Source organism: Hemicordylus capensis, chromosome 2 (assembly GCF_027244095.1).
Source record: "Hemicordylus capensis ecotype Gifberg chromosome 2, rHemCap1.1.pri, whole genome shotgun sequence".
Classification (NCBI taxonomy): Eukaryota; Metazoa; Chordata; class Lepidosauria; order Squamata; family Cordylidae; genus Hemicordylus; species Hemicordylus capensis.
The window spans coordinates 238,069,804-238,091,389 of record NC_069658.1 but is presented as its reverse complement, the minus strand read 5'-3'; the positions used below and the strand labels follow the sequence as shown (position 1 = coordinate 238,091,389).

Genomic DNA, 21,586 nt, shown 5'->3' with positions numbered 1-21,586 from the left:
CCAGCAGTCCTTACAAACTGTGATGCACTCCTTTCTGTGCAGGTGTGCTGGAATGCATCGCAGTTTGCAAGGACCGCTGGGCCAGACAGGCATGCCCAGTGGCTGCTCTGGCCACCGGTGCCACCATGGGGCGGGGGGAGGTCTGCTTGGCTCACCCCCTCCCCCTGGCTGTGCACATTGGTGGCTAAAGTAAGTTAACTTTTGGCGGTTTGGTGCAGTAGTGGGGCAGGCACGGAGTGGTGGCAGGAAGCCCCACTGGTCCATTGGAGGCCCCCCGGACCTTGGAGGCCACTGGCCGGGTCCCCAAGGTCCGGGGGTTAGAGCGCCTCTGGGCAGGGATGGGATGGGTTTACCAGCTTTTCTGCTAAAAATGCCTCTAATTTGCTCTTTCCATTAAAGTGGTCCCTTATTACAACCTTTTCTTCTCCAAAAGAACATGAGTAAATAAAAAAAATGGTAACAAACATGTTTTTACCCACATGTCCCAAGTGCTCCTAAGTTGACCTTATGGCTGGTCAACTGCTCACGTGTTAAGAAAAAAATGCTTCTCTCCCCCCCCCCCCCGGAGGCTTTACAGACAGGGCTGTTACCGCAAATCTCCAGAAGAGTGTGTGTGTGTCCACACACCAGCCAAACATACTCTGAAGTCCATTCGAGATGCTTGGAAGCATTTCACACACAAATCGGGCTTTGTCTTCTGAATTCTAGCTTATCTTGATGTATTTCCAGGTTCTTAAAATGCTGGTTTTAAGGAGTTTTTCTGAAAACGCTGGAGCAAATAGGGAGAGGCACTGACATAGAATCATTAACATAATAAGAGGGATACGCTCTTTTAGGAGTGCAGATATAGGCTTTAGAAATCTCTTTCCCCCCATCCCATTGGCTAGAAGGAAAACACAAAGGCATGCGAAGTGAACCTGCACCAAAATAAAACCCGAGAGCAGAGGGGAGGGGCTGCTTCTGTCAATGCCACCAGTGTTATTCAAATTGGCCCCGCTCAACATTTACTCCGCTCAACATTTACTCCGCAGCATGAAGCCATATGTCAATAACTCCCAGCAGATTCTTGGCTTAGAACCTTGCATATACTGAGTGGTGTGCATGCAGTGGGAATGAAATCCTTTGTGATCTTATGTTCCCCCAAGAAGACTGCAGTGAAGAGACTGATGATGAATACAGCAATTGAATCCTAACATGGGCCACAGTATTATGGTTGGTTCTTTTTAAAAACAACAACACAACATACAATTCATGTTGCTGTATTATGTTGACAGGTTTTTGATACTTTTTGATGTGTAAAATAAAATGGTTGTTAAATATACTAGAGTATTGTGGACAATTATAATGACTCTAGCAGTGACTTGTGAGGAAGGAAAGAAACCCAGTTTCACTCAATAGATGGTTACTCACCTAACTGCCTAACAGTGCAATCCTTTTCAGGTCTACTCAGAAATAACTCAGAAGATCTATGAAGGTCTAATCAAAAGTCCTGTTGAGTTCAACAGGGTTTACTACCAGCAAAAGGGGCATAGGATTGCAAACAATGGTTGGGATCCTGACTTAATCATACTCAATGCAGACCTGTTGAAATAATGGGATTTAAGTTTGTCATGAGTAAATGATTGAATTATGACCCATTTCAATGGGTCTTCTCTGAGTAATGCTAACTCAGGATCCTGGCTAATTGGTTCAAAATTACTAAAAAATAATACCATTTTCCTCTTTGGGGGTAATTAAAAAAAAAAAACACACCAAAAATTTCATTGGCTATCATACAGTCACATTTTGTAGCTTGTGAAGTCACTTTTCCAATGACAAAATTAGCAAAATAATCACTAATAAGGTTTGATGTTTGTATGATGGGAACTATCTTGATAAGGTCACCACAGCCAAGTGTCATGCATGCAAAAACTGTTCATCTAGAGAGGCTTTCAAATCAAACAAAACCACCAGGGGTGTGGGGACAATGGAGCCCCCAGCCCTTTTCTTCCATGGTCAGGCTTTTGTTGCACGCCAGCAACAACAGCCAATCAGATCAGCCCAATCGGAGACTCTTCCATGCTCGGGGCGGGAAGCCCTGCTCCTCCCACACAGGCAGGCCCGACCAGCAGGCAGTGTACCGACCAGCAGGCAGTGTACCGCAGCAGTTTTGGTGGTGGTGCGAGGAGACAAGGCAGCCAACCAGCAGCAAGCAGCCTGCCTGCCACCATCACGAGGATGAGGAGGATATTGATGGGGAGTCAGCATGGCATCTTCAGTGCTTACCCTTTGGCTAGTGTTGAGCAGACTACTCCTAAACCCCTGTCATTATAGATGTTAATGGTTTAACATCTTTACCGGCCTTCAAACACAACCCTTAAGACACATTTTATTTAGCCTAGCTTTTAATAATCTTTGAATGTTTTAAATTGTTTTAACAGTTCATTTGATTTTGTCTTTATTGTGTTTCTTACATCATTGATTTCTTTCATCAGGCCTGGACCTTTTTTCATTCTTTTGCCTCCCTCTACCAGCCATTTTCATGGCTTTCTCCATACACTCTCCATCAGTACTGTTATAATATGCTTCCAGGCACCAAGCGTATGTGTGACCTTGTTGCAGGCACAGATTGCAATGAATGCTTTTCTTTTCTTTTGCTTTTAGCATGACAGAATACTATGGCTTCCCTCCCCACATTCAGAACAGAAAGTCAATGTACAAAATTTCCAGTTATGCTCCAAGCCTTCTCATAGGAAGCATGCAGATGACTGACCATTATAATCAATGGTCAATCCTCTGCATGTGATTAACCATCCTCTTATAACTGGATCACCCAATCTCCTTTGTAGTAATATAAGGTTATGATTCTCTAATGCCAGATGCTTTGTGTTCATTATTTTTTCATAACAAGTTATGGTTCCATCAACCCAGGTACTTTCCCTAACTTGTATTCCTCCTAGCTTGTATTTCCATTCTCTTCTTGAAGTTGCCCTTCAATTTGACTGCGAGGTGGCAGAGCAAAGTATGTTCCACTAATGTTCTCGTGAATGCTTTTCTTTTCTTTTGCTTTAAGCATGACAGAATACTATGGCTTCCCTCCCCACATTCAGAACAGAAAGTCAATGTACAGAATTTCCAGTTATGCTCAAAGCCTTCTCATAGGAAGCATGCAGATGATTGACCATTATAATCAATGGTCAATCCTCTGCATGTGATTAACCATCCTCTTATAACTGGATCACCCAATCTCCTTTGTAGTAATATAAGGTTATGATTCTCTAATGCCAGATGCTTTGTGTTCATTATTTTTTCATAACAAGTTATGGTTCCATCAACCCAGGTACTTTCCCTAACTTGTATTCCTCCTAGCTTGTATTTCCATTCTCTTCTTGAAGTTGCCCTTCAATTTGACTGCGAGGTGGCAGAGCAAAGTATGTTCCACTAATGTTCTCGTCCACATAATGACATGATGCTATTGCACTGGCCCTCTTTGATTTTGGTTATTGCTTTTGGTTAAAGCTGAACAATATATCCATAGGAATGAAAGGAGATGGGTGTTGTCTTTTGTTTCTATGTATTTAAATATTGGATGATGACTGTCGGTAAACACTGGTTCAATTCAATAGGGTTCTAGTAGTGTTGTTCTAGTAGAACAACATTGTGAGAGAGGAAGAAAAATTTCTCTCTGTCTACCCTCTCCACTCCATGCATAATTTTATACACCTCAATCATGTCTCCCCTTAGTCGCCACTTTTCCAAGGTAAAGAGCCCCAGATGCTGTAGCCTAGCCTCATAAGGAAGCTGCTCTAGGCCCCTGATCATTTTGGTTGTCCTCTTCTGCACCTTTTCCAGTTCTATAATATCCTCCTTAAGATACGGTGATCAAAGCTGTACGCAGTACTCCAGATGTGGCCACACCATAGATTTGTATAAAGGCATTATAATATTAGCATTTTTATTTTCAACCCCTCTCCTTTTTTTTTTTTCCAAATTAAATTTTTATTGATTTTGACAATCTTCTTATTAACATTCACAACAAATAAATAAGGACTTCCCACTCAGACCTCTTCGTGAATCATCAACTATCAAATTTACCTTTGCTATAATAATGATTCAAAATATAGATTTAAACCTTACAAACACAATTTTAATCTACCCAACCTGCTGTTATTACTAAATTTCAAACCCTGCTGTAAAGTCCATAGTAGGAAAATAACTCTTTAGATACAACAAAAATGGTTTCCAATCTTCTTTAAAACATTCTAAATTTTGAACTCTTATCTATACTGTAAGTCTTGCCATCCAAAATTTTTATCAGCCAATCTTCTTTTGAAGGGAGTTCATTGCTCTTCCATTTCTGTGCATATATTATTCTGGCCGCCGTGGTAGCGTACATAAAAAATGTTAAGTTAGTTGTAGAAAACACTCCTTGTGTTATTCCCAGCCTGTGGGCTCCCCAGAGGCATCTGGTGGGCCACTGTGTGAAACAGGATGCTGGACTGGATGGGCCTCCTTGGGCCTGATCCAGCAGGGCTGTTCTTATGTTAGCCCACCCTCTTTTGTGATCCCCTGCCACAAGAGCTGGCTACGGGCCTGAGCGTTGGGAAGAGCGGCTCATGTCCTTCCCCTCCATTGCTGCTCTTGGGAGGCTAATCTACCCACTGCCAGCTAGTCGCACTGGAGAGCTAGTGGCGATGCAAGACAAAAGCCAGGCCCTTGGGAGCAAAGGCAGTGGGCATGCCCAGGGGCAGCAGCAGCAGCAGCAGCAGAACGGTGGGCGGGGCGGCTCCCAACTCCTTGCTCCTCTGCCGCAGAAGCCTCAAATCCTGCACCGTCATCCCGAGTTTGCAGGGACAAGGCATGGCAAGAGGAGGGTTAAAGGTAGCGAGTAGAGAGTCCTAGAGGGGACCTTGAGTAATAAGAGTCCTAGAGGGGCTTACCCACCTGCGGAAGGCAGTAGTTGATTTCTTCTGCGAGCCTTTGTGGGGACCTGGTGAGTGCAGAGGAGATCTGGGGTGCAGCAAGCAGCGCGGGCGGGCTATGAATTGCCCAGGTGCGGAGTTCCAGAGTGGTGTGTGACTGTGCGTATGTTGTTGGGGCGATACAAGGCCGATGGCGATGGGGCTAGGGAATGCCCAGGGAGGGAGCTCCGGAGTGGTGGTGGGGGAGGTGGAATTCTTGCAGCCCGCTGCCCTGATGTGCCCACTGGGGAGCTGATGCCCCCACCCCACCCCGCCCCACTCCACCAGCACTCAGTTTCAGCCTCTGAGCCCTGAAGCGAGGCAAAGGCAGGCTATTAGCAAGCAGGTCCCCAGAATGCAAAACCCGAGAGACAGCAACCAGAGGGGCCCGGGCAGACGCGGTCTCGCGGGGGCGGTGGGTGAAGCGGGGGAACATAGGAAACTGCCATATATTGACTCAGACCATTGGTCTATCTAGCTCAGTATTGTCTTCACAGACTGGCAGCGGCATCTCCAAGGTTGCAGGCAGGAATTTCTCTCAGCCCTATCTTGGAGAAGCCAAGGAGGGAGCTTGGAACCTTCTGCTCTTCCCAGAGCGGCTTCATCCCCTGAGGGGAATATCTTGCAGGGCTCACACATCAAGTCTACCATTCATATGCAGCCAGGGCAGACCCTGCTTAGCTAAAGGGACAAGTCATGTTTGCTACCACAAGACCAGCTCTCCTCTGGGGGGGAGGGGTTCCACATCCATAAGTGTGCATTTGCAAGAGAAGAGGGACTCTGCATGGGAACAGCCCCGACCTGCACACTGGCCAGTGCCTTGCAGGAAGGTGGCCTAGGATTCCCCCCACCAGACACACAGACACTGAGTTCTGGGGAGGGCAAAGAGCATGTGGGATGCTGGAGGGGGTGCCAGGCAGGAGAGGGGGCACTGAAAATGCTCAGATGGAGATGCCTGGGAGAAAAGGCAGGGAAACATTTCCGGACTGAGGGGGCACTGGGAAGAGAAAGTGAAGAGATCTCTCCACCCCACCCCCTGCACACAAATATGTAGGTCACAGACACACACAGACACCCCCACAGCCTTATTTGGACTTTATCTATCTATCTATCTGACTTTCTTTACAGATCTCTCTATCTGTCTAATTAATTAATTTATATACTGCTTGACTGCAAAGGCTCTAGGCGATTCACAAAATGCAAGAAAAACAAAACAAAACAAACCATTAAAAATTAAAAATTTGAAACATGTTGTAGAAATGTACAGATGACTCTACACAGGTACATATTTTGTAGGAAAGTCTGCATCTGTATTCATTTTAAATGTGCCTCTTGGGTGCATGGTACAGATAGTGGGTATGCTGCTGTATGTACCAATGTTAAACATAATGTGTTAATACCTGTATACAGATCTGTACACTTGTATGTGTGTTGAATATAACATATGAATTGGGCTTCCATAACACTTTCTTTAAAGGGTTTCTAAGTGAGGAAATCCTGACAGAAGAGCTATTGTTTCTTCCTCTCCCCCTCCCCACACACTCCCACCCCTGCCCCATTCAGCTTCTCCATTCTGAAGAAAAGTTAATGCAAATTTTATCAAGATGAACTCAAGATGCAAAGAGAGAGAGAGAGAGGGAGGCCAGGGGCTAGAAGGAGTGAGACTTTGCTTCCTTCTGGGGAAGATTTGGCCTAAGTGGTAAGGGGAGGGGAGGTCCACATTTGGAAGGGAGCATTTGCAAAAGGAGAAGCCATGCTTGGGACAGCCCTTCCCTGCACAGCTCCCAGGCTTTGGGAGATGGTTACCATTGATCACCCCTCCTGCCTGGGAAATGTAGACAGCAGAGGACATTAGAGGGAAGGAGGGAGTGCCAGGCAGGAAAGGGTGGAGTGGGCATAAAAAATGCTCAGGGGGGACTCCTAGATAGTGGATAGTGGGGAAAAGGCAGAGAGGTGGCTTCAGATTGGGAGGCTGGGAAGAGAAAGTGATAGAGCTCACCTCCCCTTCACTATTCCCCCCCCCCCCCGCATGTCACTCCCTGACTCCATCAATGGGGAATTTCTAAGCCAGGAGGTCCTGGCAGCAAAGTCCTTTCCATAGAGTTTCTTCTGACTCTTCCTCTCAACTCTGGATGCACTGAAAAAAACATTAAGCGGGTTGAATGAGAAGTGAGTGCAAAGTGCACTTGAGCGTAAGGGGCAGGAATGTAAGCTGGGTGGGGAATGCAAGGCAGGGAAATGGGGAGGGAAGTTGGAAGTGTATAGGGGGCGGGGGGGGTAGAGGAGAGCCATGTAGTAGCTGGAAACACGAGGGAGGGAAGCAGGCCTTGAATGGGGAAGGGAAGAGGAAGTGAGAGATGCCCTACCCCACACTGAAACTTGGGATACCCATACCCAGAGTTTTATTGCTTCCGATGTAATTAGCTAGGAGTTCCTGATGGTGAAATCCTGTGGGAAGGCATCCAGATAGCCTTTTGGAAAACTTGGAACTGCTTTCAAATGGGTTTCCTCTTGTTGTTTTATTAGAGAGAGAAACGTTGCTTGCTAGCTAGGACCACTCACTCTTGTTTCCAAACCCCCTTTCAGCTATGAGAATATTATACAGCAGAATGCATAATGTGTTGAGTTGGCAGGACTGAAGAGCTCCATCTGCCTGGTCAGTCCTTGCTTTAAGAGAGACATTTACCAAAGAGCAAGGAGATCTTGCAAGATTCTTGGAAGCTGCCTTGGAGTGCAGAGCAGAGGTTGAAAAGGAACACTCAGCTGGTCCTGCAGCAGGAAGGGGCCCTCTTGCCAAGCAGACAGAGAACAGTGAGCAGAGAACAGTGAGCAACTCTGTCAAAGAACCATGCAGAAGATGCTGGGAGTGGACGCAACCAACTCAGCTACAAAGTGCCGCAGACTCAGAAAGATCTGTTACCAGGAGACCGAGGGGCCCCGAGAGCTTTGCAGCCAAATCCACAGTCTTTGCTGTCAGTGGCTGAAACCAGAAAAGCACACAAAGGCTCAGATGCTGGACCTGGTGATCCTGGAGCAGTTTCTGACCATCCTGCCCCCGGAGATGGAGAGCTGGGTGAGAGAATGCGGAGCAGAGACCAGTTCCCAGGCGGTGGCCCTGGCAGAAGGTTTCCTCCTGAGCCAGGCAGAGGCCAAAAAGCAGGAAGAGCAACAGGTGAGAGAGTCTCTTTCATCCAGATACCTCCCGGCGGCCGAAAATAAGTATGAGGCTATCTAGACATCTCCAATGCTAGCCCATTTGGGGGCAGGGGTGGCATTTTAGTAAGGCTATCTCAAGCTTTTTCCTTTTGACTGCACAATAGCTGGATGAATATTCTGAGCTATTGATATTCCATCTTTTGATTGAAATCCCACAAGGTAGGTAACAACATGTAACGAAATAGCTGTAAGAGTAGTAGAAATTATTTGGGACATAAACACAGTGGACACAGTGAATAGAGCCATGCAAGAAGCTGGTCCGCCAGTGGTGCATGTGCAGCCGCAGCGGGGGCCCTGCTCACCCTGCCCCCCGCATCTGCCATCACATGTGGGGCCTAGCCACGCCCTAGTGTGGCTCTGTTGGGAAGTTGGAGTCCAGCCGGTGCATTCGCAGCCCCTGGCATTTAACTCCCGAAGGGGCCTCGCAGCCCCTTTGGGAACTAGACTGGGGCTGGCGCTGTGTTCGCAGCGCAGCCAGGAGTGGCTCTTCCCTGCCTTAAGGCAGGGAAGAGCTGCTCCTAGCCGCGCCGCTAATGCAGTGCCAGCCATTTAACCCCCAAGTGGGCCGCGCGGCCCCTTCAGGAACAAGACTTGGGCTGGCACTGCGTTTGCGGCGCAGCCAGGAGCAGCTCTTCCCTGCCTTAAAGGCAGGGAAGAGCTGTTCCTGGCCGTGCCGCAAACGCAGCGACCATTTAACTCCCAAACGGGGGCTGCATGGCCCCCACGTGGGAGCTAAACCGGCATCCCTGCGTCTGATGTCAGATGTGGGGGGTATGTCGGGGCCGTGAGGCGTGGCCTGTGATTGGGCGCAGCCCGGGTTCTTTGAACCGGTTTGCCCAATGGTGGCTCCGCCCCTGAATAGAGCCACACAATCCACCTGTATTCTCACCTGCCCCAGACCATCTGCAATAAATCTGCTTATGCCTGAAACCCAAGAGAGACCAAACAGAGGGGACCTCCCTGGGACCGGAGCTGCTCTATCTCACATTGCGATTTAAAATAGATTTAAATCCTTCGTGGTGGTTGTATCCTGGTCTGGGTGGCATACTTCATTGTCTATTTCCATCTGAAGATAAAATTGTTGTGCCCAGACAACACAACTACCCTGAGAGGCTCCAGGGCTCAGGGTGAATGCTGAAAGTTTCCTCAAGTGGTGGCAGCAGCCGATTTCCCCACTTTAAATGTCTCAAAATCTGATGGTGACATGTTGCATGAGGTACCTTGAGGGTACCTCGTGCAACAGAGTCATATGGAAGATCTTAGTGCATGAGTGGCTTCCTGTTAGGAAAAGCAGTCCAAAGTGATAACCATCTGCTAATCCCTCTCTCCATTCCCTCTTTGTCTTTCAGGGTCAGAAGCCATCCAAAGTAGAAACTGATTTCTCTGTGGCAGAGATGGCTTCTTTGGACCACTTGAGGTCACTGTCCAGGTGGATCATGCAAGCAAGTGAAGGAGGTGCCACCATGCTGGGTAAGCAGTCCCAGGGTAAACCTGCCCACCATCTTTGTATGATGGCTGAAATTTTTTTTTACTTTTTAAAGGTCCTTATGTGGTTGTCATAAAATGTGTTGTTAAAAAGCAGGGTGGGGAAATGTGTATACCACATAAAAGAAAGAAATGTGGGGACAGGCCTCTTGAGTGATGATCAGGCATCTGTTTTGTTCTACTTCACAGGTGATGAAGTCACACTGGCTCTTCCGTCCAAGCCTTCTCCTCTTTCTGGGGGAGCAGAGACAGCCTCTGTGCAACTGGACCAGGTAGGGGGAGGGTTCATGCAGGAGAAGAGGGGAGCACTGCCTGGGGGCCTTTATCCCCTGGACATCTCCATGGGTCTTAAAGAATCCATCTCTCCCCTTTGGCTTAGATGATCCAAGCAACCCACTTGAGAAGCTTTGGACCCCAGAGGAGGATTTCTTGCCACTGCACCTTTGCGCCTTTCTTGGATTACGGCATTAGTGGCAATGTTTCTTTCTTCTTTCAGGGTCCGGTGACCTTTGAGGATGTGGCTGTGTATTTGAGGAAGGAGGAGTGGGCTCTGCTGAATCCAGACCAACAGGCTCTGCATTCAGAAGTCATGGAGGAGATCTGTGGGCATCTGGCCTCTCTGGGTAAGGCCTCTCCTTCCCTTTACTGCTATTTTTGGTCTCCCATAGTGGAGTAGAGGGCTGTGGTTAAGGACATCTTTGGTGGCTCTTCCCTGCTTTTAGATGCACAAGGCTGTATGTTTGCATTCAAAAAAGATTTTCACCAGTGTTCCCTGTAGCAGAGATTCCCAGATGTTGTTGATTACAACTGCTATCATCCCCATGGCTGGGATTGATGGGAGTTGTAGTCAATAGTGTCTGGGAATCCCTGCAACGGGGAACAGTGTTCAGCACAGCAATTCCATCTCCTCATCATAATAATCTTGGAATGCTGAGAGTTGTCCCTCATTTTGCTTCTGTGTCTGATACTGGCACATATGTGTGGGATTTGGTCCATCACTGATTTCAGCAACATCTGTTATTCTCACTGTCATCTCTGCGCTAAATGCACACTTTGAGGAAGCCCCCAGCCCATTCTTCATTGGGAGGCAGAATTTCCTCAGAGGTTTGAAAGGCCACACACCTGTTTGCTGGAATAATGACTGGTACTTCCTCGTATCCAAACACTTTTTTTCCCTTCTTGAAGTTATATCCACACCCGTCTGGCTAAATCCAGTGCAGGATGGCTGTGTTTCATCAAAGTGGAACCCAAAATCTCCTATTTCTCCTCCTGGGATAACACAATTCTTGGCTTGGGGGCCTGGCTTCCATTTGTAATAGGAATAGCTGCCACCCCAGAAGTCTTTGAAATTTTACTGTCGGAGTCACTTTGGTTTAAAACGTCCCCCTTTCTGTTCCAGTGCTAAGAAGATAAGAACAGCCCTGCTGGTTGAGGCCTAAGGCCTATTTAGACCATCCTAGACAATGGCTCAGCCTAGCCTGGATGCATAGGATTTAGCAGTCCTCTTCAAACATTATGAGAGCCCTGGGCACTCACCATTATGTGGGCAAAAGTGGGGAGGAAGTCCTGCCACCTCACTGCCAGTCACCGACTTGTGTCAACGATCCTGGTCATGGTGCCGATCATCTGAAAAGGGTGGGATCATAAGCATGATTGTGGGAATCCATGTGCTGCAACCTGGATCCAACCCGGTTGAAGCTCACGATCATGCTTATGATAATGGCTCCTTCAGATGAAAGGCACCATAACTGTGATAATCTCAACGAGGAGGTGATTGACAGTGGGGCAACAGGACAGAGTCCATAAGACACAACATTGTAGCAGAGAACAGGGCACCTCTATCCCTTTTGGAGGGTTGAGGAAGCAGGGCACCAGAAAGCCCAGTCCCTGAAAGGTTTCAGCACAAGAGCCCATCCAATCCCACTAGGCTTCCAGAGAAGGGTGTGGGGGCCCTTCTTTGAGAAGAGAAATTGATATTGTTTTGATTATTATAATGTTGTTTTAAAAATATTATTTTTTAAAAAATTGTTGTGTTTTAAATTTCTTGTTTTTGTCTTTAACTAATGTTTTACCTTTGTTTTTATCTTGCTGTAAATGGCCCAGAGACGTAAGTTTGGGGCGGTGTAGAAATGTGTTAAATAAATAAATAAATAAACCTGAACAGGTGTGGGCAACCCAGTCAGGGAGAAGTGGCTGCAGCTTGGCTCTCCAGCTTGGGTTCCCTGATGGTGGGGAGAAGCTATGCAAACGAATCAGGAGTGGTGGTTTCTGGGGCCAGGTGCCCAGGAGGAAGGCAATTCCTGGGCCACCAGGTGAGCAGCACTGTGAGCAGTGGAGAGAACCACGTCAACTTTAAAGGGATCTCAGTGTTCTGGGGACACGATTAGCGGAGGTAGCTGAAGTTCAGTGGGATTTGAAGGGATATTCCTCTGAGGCGCCTGGCAGGGAAATTCTCCTGGAAATTATTCCTGGCTAGGCAGTAAATGCCCCAGAGCCATTGCCTCCAGTCTATGCTCTCATGAGCGAGTAGTCTGCCAGCAAAAGTCTGACATCTCCAAACAGAATGCTGTACACATTCTGGCCTGGTTCCTTTTTGACTGTTTTTTTCCCTGTGGCTTTTTGACAGGCGGGGAAGACTCTCATGAGGTAGTGCCCTCTTGGGTGTCAACATTTAGTCGAGGACTCCGAGGGTTTCCTGTGGTGGGGGTGGGGTTCTCTCTTTATTCTGGGTAGGAGTTGGCTGCTCTCCTCACAGGGATTGGGGACAAACCCCAATTCCACCAATCTGCTGAAATATAGATCTCAAGGAAACCTTTTCACCTAGCTAGCTGGAATTCTACCCACATCTTTCACACATATATAAACATGCATACCCACATTCAGAATAGGAAGGGGGCTTTGGGGAAGAGAGGCATATTTACTTGCCCCGCAGGCTGGGTATGAAAACCAGCACACATGTTTTCCTTTCCCGCATTCTCCACCAACTGTTCTGAGGGGATATACCGTTCCAGAGAGCAACTATAGCTTCGACAGGAGTAGCCTATCATGCCAGCTGGAAAATCCCCCAGAGCCCTCAGGGATGGACCATTTTAATAGGTTCCCCCACCCTTACAGAGAGATGTCGCCACTAAGACTCTAAACCTCAGAAGGAAGCGATATGACCATGACAAGGGCATAGATGACATATCCCCCACTTTCAAATCACCATTCTTCTGTCCAGTTGGAAAAACCAGATCCAGAGTGTGCCCCAATTCATGTCTTGGGCCAACTACGTGTTGGGACAGCCCCATGGTTGTCACGGCAGCCATGAAATCCTGAGCCACCCCAGACAAGGTAGCCTCAGCATGGATGTTGAAGTCACCCGGAACAATCATTCTGGGAGTCCTCAACACCAAATCTAAGACCACCTCCATGAACTCAGGCAGGGAGACACCTGGGCAGTGGGGTACACAGTACACCAACTGGATCCCCACTCTGTCCCGAGAGCCCAGCACCAGGTACAAATACTCTGAACCAGCACTCACTTGGACAGGGGGCCTAGAGAGGAAAATAATGCTTTTATAATTACAGTGACCCTTGCTGCCCGGCCCTCCAGGCTATGCTAATGCTGCACTAAATACCCAGGTGGACACAGCTGGGAAAGACGAATCTCTCCTAGTTCCCCTACCCAGATCTCCGTAATACAAACCAGGTCAATCCCTTCCTCCACAATGAAATCATGGGTAATAGAGATCTAATTCTGGACTGACCTGGCATTAGACAGCAGCACCATCAGGCCAAAGGACAAGCTGGTAAAGCAGCCAGGAACCCTCCCATTATAAGAACAACCAGAAGAAGGGATAGGAATGAGATGTTGAGCCACTGTTCCCTTCTTCTGATGTATGAGACCCCATTCCATGCCTTCCCCTACTGCAATCACTCTAATTCAGGCCTGCTCAACTTAGGCCCCCCAGCTGTTTTTGGGCTACAACTCCCATAATTCTCAGCCGCAGATGCCAATAGCCAGGGATTATGGGAATTGTAGGCCAACATCTGCAGGAGGGCCAAAGTTGAGCAGGCCTGCTCTAATTGAAGCATCCCCAGCTCTCTCCAGGTTCACACCCTCACTCGGACACATAATTAAGACAACTAAAAATTACTCCCAGCCCACAGAATAGAGCTCTTGCCCTTGTGGTTCCCAAAGGAGCTCCCAAAGTGTGGCAGGGCAGAGTGCTCTTTTATACTGCCAGACCAGGAAATGATGTAAGGCCCAGCAGAAACTGCTGAGGTAGCACTCTGGGTCCTCTTGAGAGCTGTAGCTCTGTCACCAACAGAGGGCTGCAGCAAGGTTGCTGAGAGAGAGAGAGAGAGAGAGAGAGCGCGCCTCAGGGAGACAGAGGGTCAGTTGCTGGCACTTACCACAGGCTCTGCTCACCGCCTTCCAGGACAAGATGACACAGGGCAGATGGAACCCTCTCTCGTCTTCCCCTCTGCTGAAACTGGTGTTCAGTTATAATACAAGATACTGTGTGGTTTGCAACCCAGAAGCTACAGTAGGATGAATAAGCAATACTTCAGCATTAGAACACTTATCCATATACAGAGTTAGTTCATGTGTATAAACATCCTATCTAGCATTTGCCAGTTTCCACCACCATGGCAAAGACCATTCTTTGGGAGTCACTTGATGAGAGTGCATACTCTAATGCAGGGCTGCAGATATTGGCCTATAATTCCCATGATCCCTAGCTATTGGCCACTGTGGCTGGGGATTATGGGAGTTGTAGTTCAAAAAACAGCTGTGGGGGGCCTAGGTTAAGCAGGCCTGCTCACATGGGATAGATCCTGCTAGGGACTGGCGGTCCAGACCCAGAACAATTGTCTGTACAAGGCTTTGCGCTTGAACACGGGCAAAGGAAAGGGAAGTGTTCTGTTCAAGTGACTGCAAAGCAGACAAGAGCAGGCGGCCATCTTGTCTGAGAACTTGAGAGAACAGTTGGGAAATGGCATGTTGTTCTTGTGGTCGCAACAAAGGATCTTTCTGTGGGGATTCTGAGTTTCACCACCGAAGAGGTGGCTTCTGCAGATTCATTAGCCAATATTTCTAGGTTGGCTGTGTCTATGAATGTAGTGCCAGCACTCGCTGGATTTAGCCAGTCTGTCCAGCTTCTTTGGGTTGGGCTTCGCTGAGGCCCTGCTCCTTTCAAATACTCTTGAACGAATTGTGAGAAAAGATGCATATACCAATGGTATCTTTGAAATGTATAGTTGCTGAAAATTGATCCTAATTTCCTTAAATGAAGTGGATGCCCTTAAGCTGTTTCTGCTTGTTCCATTTGAATACTTAAGGACCTATGACTGGGAATTTAAAGCACTGAGGTCAGTCATATTTTGTATCAGTGGATCAATCTCTACTGCTAGTTGTTTGTTATAGCTGAATTCAAATTGATGAATCCTATTTTAGCTTTGTGCAGGTGACAGGTGACTAGTCCAAAGGCTTGAAACCTTAGGCGGGCACCAACAGAGTTGCAGGCTCTCTAGCTGCAGGGGGTAACCTAGTCAGAGGGACACCATTGGGTAAAAAAGACTGTGTCTAGTTCCCAAATGACAGTCCAGAACCAGGACTGCTCCTGGGGATCCACCAAAATGATGAGGAGTTCCTCATGGATTTGTCTTGGTATGGGGGACACACCCAAGACAGAAACTGTTGCTGAGGTGTCCTCTGCCAGAAGGGCAGTAGTGATGATGGCCATATAACACCAAGATGCCTGACCCCGGATACTGTACTGGTTGTTCATCATGGATGGCATCACTCAGGAAAAAGGTTCTTTTTCTTGGGCTCACCCCCAGGAAGAAGGAGGCATCAAAACAAAAGCTGGTGTTGCCTCCAGTGGCTTCTGCCACACAATCAATGATATTCTCCAGTGGGCACCCTGGCAGGGTTGTTAGCGAGCCAAGATCAGCATGGTATGCCTGGGATAGTTGGGAGAGATCCAGAGCCTCTATTCCCCAAGTCACTACACCCCACTCCAGGGAGCTCCACTCCTACGAGAGACCATGGATGGGAGGAATTCTAAACCCGTCTTTAGACACCTGTGTTACAGAGGAAAGGTGGGGAAGTGAGTGGATTGTAATCCTTAGACTCCTGCTAACTTGGCAAAGAGGCACCTTTTAACGTGGTGATTCTCTTTATTTACCTCCAGTGACTGTTGCTGTTGTTGGTGTCTATCTTCTTCATCTTCTTCTTCATCATCAATTTGTTTTCTATGCCGCCCTTCCAAAAATGGCTCAGGGCAGTTTACAAATAAGATGGAACCCTGTCCCCAAAGGGCTCACATTCTAAAAAGAAACATAAGATAGACACCAGCAACAGTCACTGGAAGTACTGTCATGGGGGTGGATAGGGCCAGTTACTCTCCCCCTGCTCAGTAAAGAGAATCACCAAGTTAAAAGGTGCCTCTTTGCCCAGTTAGCAGGGGCAAATGTTATCTTATGTTTCTTTTTAGATTGTGAGCCCTTTGGGGACAGGGATCCATCTTATTTATTTGTAATTTCTCTGTGTAAACCGCCCTGAGCCATATTTGGAAGGGCGGTATAGAAATCGAATTAATAAATAATAAATAATAACGTAGATACCCGGTGGAACACCACCTTCCTCTCAGAGGGACAGAGCTCCCCCTCCCCTCCCCTTCCATGCCCTGACTGTCTTCTTCCTGGGAGCGAATGAGCTGTGCCAACCTGGCCAGGAACTCAGGCATGGGTTTTCCATCCCTTTTTGTCTCAATTGATAGGTGTGAGCTGTATCAGGAGAAATAGCCAGTGGGTGGCTTCACACATCATGGCGGCAATTTAGGTCTGCCTCCAGAGTGTTGTCCAAACCCACCAGAATGAGTGGGTTCTTCCCTCCAAGAACCAGGCATCTGTCAACTGGATTTGAAATCAGTTACAATTGTCAGATTCGCTGAGTGAAATGCAACTGGGGAACCCAACATTGATACAGGGAGTGGTATTCGCAGCTCATGCCTGAAGTAAGCAGTTGTCGGAAGTAGGAGGTTGGCATCGCCTTACTTGCTGCCATGCATGACGTGTGAAGCCACACAGTAAATAGCTGTTGGGGTCTCCAGGAACTGTGAAGGGGGAGGTTATTGTGATGGATCATTTAGGTCCAAACTGTGGGGAAGGGAGAAGCTTTTTCATAGCAAGTTTCCTAGAACTCTGCAGCAGATGAAGCTGCCATTGGTCTACCTTGTCCAGTGTTGTGTGGTCTGACTGGCAGTGAGCCTCCAAGGTGTGATTCAGAGGACTTCCCGGCTCCCTGATTTCAGATTCTCCCTCAGCAGATTGAACCTGGGTCTTTATGCTTGAGGAGCACCCCAAAATCAATCCCACAACACCTGCCAGGCTGCCAGTTAGAGCCAATGAAAGGGGGCTAATTAATACATGTGGATCAGGTTCCCCATGAAAAAAAAAATCAGACAGCAGTAATTGGGTCTCTTCTGCAACCTGAGCTCTGTCTCGTCCCTCATGGGGATGCTCTCTTTATTTTATTCCTGCAGGTGATGGAGGGAAGAGTGAGAAAAAGAGTAGGGAAAGGGAAGCAAAATATATGTGGGAGAAGAAAGCTGCTTCTTCTGAATGCACCGATGTCCCTGTCCAAACAAAAGATTCCAATGGAAATGGAAGGAATGAAAACCCTCAATGTGTGAAATCCATAAACCATAACTCAAGCCTTCACACACATCAAATTATTCATACAAATGATAAAAAATATGAATGCCCAGAATGCGGAAGGAAATTCAGCCATAGGCGATATTGTACTTGCCATCAAAGGATCCACACAGGGGAGAAACCCTATCTATGCTCAGAATGTGGAAAAAGCTTCCGTTTGAGAAGGCACCTTATTAATCATCAAAGAATCCACACAGGGGAGAAACCATATCAGTGCTTGGTGTGTGGAAAGAATTTCAGTGACAGGAGAAACCTTATTTCCCATCAAAGAATCCACACAGGGGATAAACCATATCAATGCTTAGAATGTGGAAAGAACTTCAGCTACATCTCACAGCTTACTTCTCATCAAAGAATTCACACAGGGGAGAAGCCATATCAATGTTCAATGTGTGGAAAGAGTTTCCGTCAACAAGTACAACTTACTTCTCATCAAAGAATCCACACAGGAGAGAAACCATATCAGTGTTCAATATGTGGAAAGAGTTTTCATCAGCAAGGACAACTCACTTCCCATCAATGCATCCATACAGGGGGAAAACGATTTAAATGCTTGGAATGTGGAAAGAACTTCAGCTACAACTCACAGCTTACATATCATCAAAGAATCCACACAGGGGAGAAACCATATCAATGTTTAATGTGTGGAAAGAGTTTCCGTCAGCAAGGACAACTTGCTTCCCATCAAAAAATCCACACAGGGGAGAAACCATATCAATGCTTAGAATGTGGAAAGAATTTCAGCTACAACTCACAGCTTACTTACCATCAAAGAATCCACACAGGGGAGAAACCATATCAGTGCCCAATATGTGGAAAGAGTTTCTGTCAGCAAGGACAACTTACTTCCCATCAAAAAATCCACACAGGGGAGAAACCATATCAATGCTCAGAATGTGGAAAGAACTTCAGGTACAACTCACAGCTTTCCTACCATCAAAAAATACACACACGTGGGAAACCATATCAGTGCTTGTTGTGTGGAAAAGGTTTTAGTGACAGGAGAAACCTTACTTCCCATCAAAGTATCCACACGGGGGAGAAGCCATATCGGTGTTCCGAATGTGGAAAGAGCTTCCGTTGGAGAAGGGACCTTATTAATCATCAAAGAATTCACACAGGTGAGAAACCATATCAGTGTTCAATGTGTGGAAAGAGTTTCCATCAGCAAGGACAACTTACTTCCCATCAAAAAATCCACACCGGGGAGAAACCATATCAATGCTCAGAATGTGGAAAGAACTTCAGCTACAACTCACAGCTTTCCTACCATCAAAAAATACACACACGTGAGAAACCATATCAGTGCTTGGTATGTGCAAAAGGTTTTAGTGACAAGAAAAATCTTATTTCCCATCAAATTATCCACACGGGGGAGAAGCCATATCAGTGTTCAGAATGTGGAAAGAGCTTTAGGTACAACTCACAGCTTTCCTACCATCAAAAAATACACACACAGGAGAAACCATATCAGTGTTCAATGTGTGGAAAGTGTTTCCGTCAGCAAGGACAACTTACTTCCCATCAAAAAATCCACACAGGGGAGAAACCATATCAATGCTCAGAATGTGGAAAGAACTTCAGCTACAACTCACAGCTTTCCTACCATCAAAGAATACACACACAGGAGAAACCATATCAGTGTTCAATGTGTGGAAAGAGTTTCCGTCAGCAAGGACAACTTACTTCCCATCAAAAAATCCACACAGGGGAGAAACCATATCAATGCTCAGAATGTGGAAAGAACTTCAGGTACAACTCACAGCTTTCCTACCATCAAAAAATACACATACAGGAGAAACCATATCAGTGTTCAACGTGTGGAAAGAGTTTCCGTCAGCAAGGACAACTTACTTCCCATCAAAAAATCCACACTGGGGAGAAACCATATCAATGCTCAGAATGTGGAAAGAACTTCAGGTACAACTCACAGCTTTCCTACCATCAAAAAATACACACACGTGAGAAACCATATCAGTGCTTGTTATGTGGAAAAGGTTTTAGTGACAGGAAAAACCTTACTTCCCATCAAAGTATCCACACCGGGGAGAAGCCATATCCGTGTTCAGAATGTGGAAAGAGCTTCCGTTGGAGAAGGGACCTTATTAATCATCAAAGAATCCACACAGGGGAGAAACCATATCAGTGTTCAATGTGTGGAAAGTGTTTCCGTCAGCAAGGACAACTTACTTGTCATCAAAGAATCCACACACGGGAGAAACCATATCAGTGCTTGGTGTGTGCAAAACGTTTTAGCGACAGGAGAAACCTAACTTCCCATCAAAGAATCCACATGGGGGAGAAACCATATCAGTGTTTAGAATGTGGAAAGAGCTTCAATCAGAAGGCTAACCTAACTTCCCATCAACACATCCACACAGAGGAGAAACCATATCAATGTTCAATGTGTGGAAAGAATTTCCGTCAGCAAGGACAACTTACTTCCCATCAAAGAATCCACACAGGGAGAAACCATGTCAATGTTCATTGTGTGGGAATAGCTTCAGCTGCAGCTCAGAGCTAAAGAAAGATCAAAAAATCCATACACAGAAGAGATAATATTGCTCATATTGTGGAAAGACCTTCCATCTGAAAATAGAACTTATTTCTTTTCAAAGAATCCACACGGGAGAAACCATATCAGTGTTTGGTGTGTGCATAGTGCTAGAGCAACAGGAGAAACCTCATTTCCCATCAAAGCATCTGAACAGGGGAGAAATTATTTAAATGCTCAGAATGTGGAAAGAGCTTCTGTCTGAAAAAAGACCTTACTTGGCATCAAAAAATCCAAACGGGGAGAAACCATATCAATGCTCAGAATGCAGAAGGAACTTTAGCTAGATGTCACAAGTTGCTTTCAATCACACAGGAGAATCTATATCTCTGCTTTTTCTGTGGAAAAAGCTTCAGTTGGAAAGGTAGCCTTTCTTGCCAACAAAGCATCTACTTGGGGTAGAAACCATATCAAAGTTTAGTGTGTGTGAATAGATTCAGCTGCAGCTCACAGTGTACTTACTGTGAGAAATCATATCAATACTCAGTTTGTGGGAAAAGTTTCAACCTGAGCTCAAAACTAAAGATTAAAAAAATCCACAGACAGTAGTAGGTAACATGTACTTAGACTGTGGAGATCCAGTTTCAGAGCCCTCTAAACTAGGAAGCTTGGTAGGTTAGTATGAACAGAAAATGGAATGTACTCATCCAAAAAACATGGTTTAAGATAAGAGTTAAGGTACTTCACATGTACGTTTTGTGCTCTAAAAATAATTCAAATTGTACATCAAGTTGCTGTAAAGACTTTGAACAGTCTTGTATGTTATCCTGATTTTAGAAATGAGGCATATTTTGCCTTGGTCTTTTATATTGAGATTGGGTTGAAGAGGAATGTGCCCAGGCAGAAACTTAATAGGTTCACTTTCCCTAATGTCTTGCTAGAGATATCCCAATGAATTTCTCCCTGTTGCATCTCCAGAAGGAACAGTGCTTCCCCAAAGTGCCACCTGTATAGATGTCCAGCCAGAAATGCAACAGGACCCTGGTCTAGCCACAGTCACTTTAGTGAGATAAACCTGATGGGTTTTGTCTGACACATCTTTTGAGGGCATCTTATCTGCTGACACATTCCCTCCCCTTAAGGGGGACAGAATCAGTTTTTCAATTGGAGATGAAAATGTTTGTGATTGACTCCTGTTCCTTTATTAGGCTGAGCTCTGAATGCATTGGCTGCTTCCCTGGTTGCCTGGTGTTTTCTCCTGTCCTTCCAATTTTTGTTAGAGATGTCACCTCAGTTTGTTTTGTTTCTGAGCATAAAGTATATCTCAGTACTGTATCAAATGTCAATGAATTCCACAAATCAGTCAGGAAAATAAATGGTAATGGCTATGTAATCTTCTCTGTTTACAGGTGCTATTAAACTTTTCAAGTTTGACAAAAGTTCCTCTTAAATGCTTGAGAAAGTATCAAATGTTTGATCCAGTTTTCTGCAATTCTTCCAGCTGCTTTCAACGTGTTGGGCTGAGGTGTGAGGAGGTGCTATTTAATGTGGATGATTTTTCAGGGCTAAAACTGCCTTTCCAGTGCAGGAATTATTGGAGGAGTATACCTGGATACTGTGATAATTCATGCTGTAGTGATTGACCCATGGTAGTTGAGGTAGTTCATGATTTGCCCTCCAAAAGTGAGGCCTTAAGGAGTTAAATTACTCCTCTTCTAGATCCAAATATCCTCCTGATGAACAT

General features: G+C 46.2%; 1 protein-coding gene across 3 annotated transcripts; it reads left to right on the top strand.

Annotated features, from left to right (window-relative positions):
• Positions 1 to 4,781: 4,781 nt before the first annotated feature.
• LOC128346853 (zinc finger protein 420-like) lies at positions 4,782 to 21,281 on the top strand. Of its 3 annotated transcripts, none has more exons than XM_053300597.1 (6): positions 4,782 to 4,972; positions 7,527 to 8,112; positions 9,506 to 9,626; positions 9,831 to 9,913; positions 10,138 to 10,264; positions 17,177 to 21,281. In XM_053300597.1, exons 2-6 carry the CDS (start codon positions 7,789 to 7,791, stop codon positions 19,870 to 19,872), a joined length of 3,351 nt encoding a protein of 1,116 aa, XP_053156572.1. In that variant the 5' UTR covers positions 4,782 to 4,972; positions 7,527 to 7,788; the 3' UTR covers positions 19,873 to 21,281. The 3 variants fall into 3 exon arrangements, with proteins under 3 accessions (XP_053156572.1, XP_053156573.1, XP_053156574.1); XM_053300598.1 differs by having other exon boundaries at positions 4,943 to 5,032; XM_053300599.1 differs by having other exon boundaries at positions 4,970 to 5,060.
• The last annotated feature ends 305 nt before the right edge of the window (positions 21,282 to 21,586 follow it).

Coding starts and splice junctions, on each gene's coding strand:
- LOC128346853 (XM_053300597.1), top strand. CDS start 7,789: ATGCAGAAGATGCTGGGAGTGGACGCAACCAACTCAGCTACAAAGTGC. Junction 9,627..9,830: donor AGGAGGTGCCACCATGCTGG/GTAAGCAGTCCC, acceptor TCTACTTCACAG/GTGATGAAGTCACACTGGCT. Junction 9,914..10,137: donor CCTCTGTGCAACTGGACCAG/GTAGGGGGAGGG, acceptor TTCTTCTTTCAG/GGTCCGGTGACCTTTGAGGA.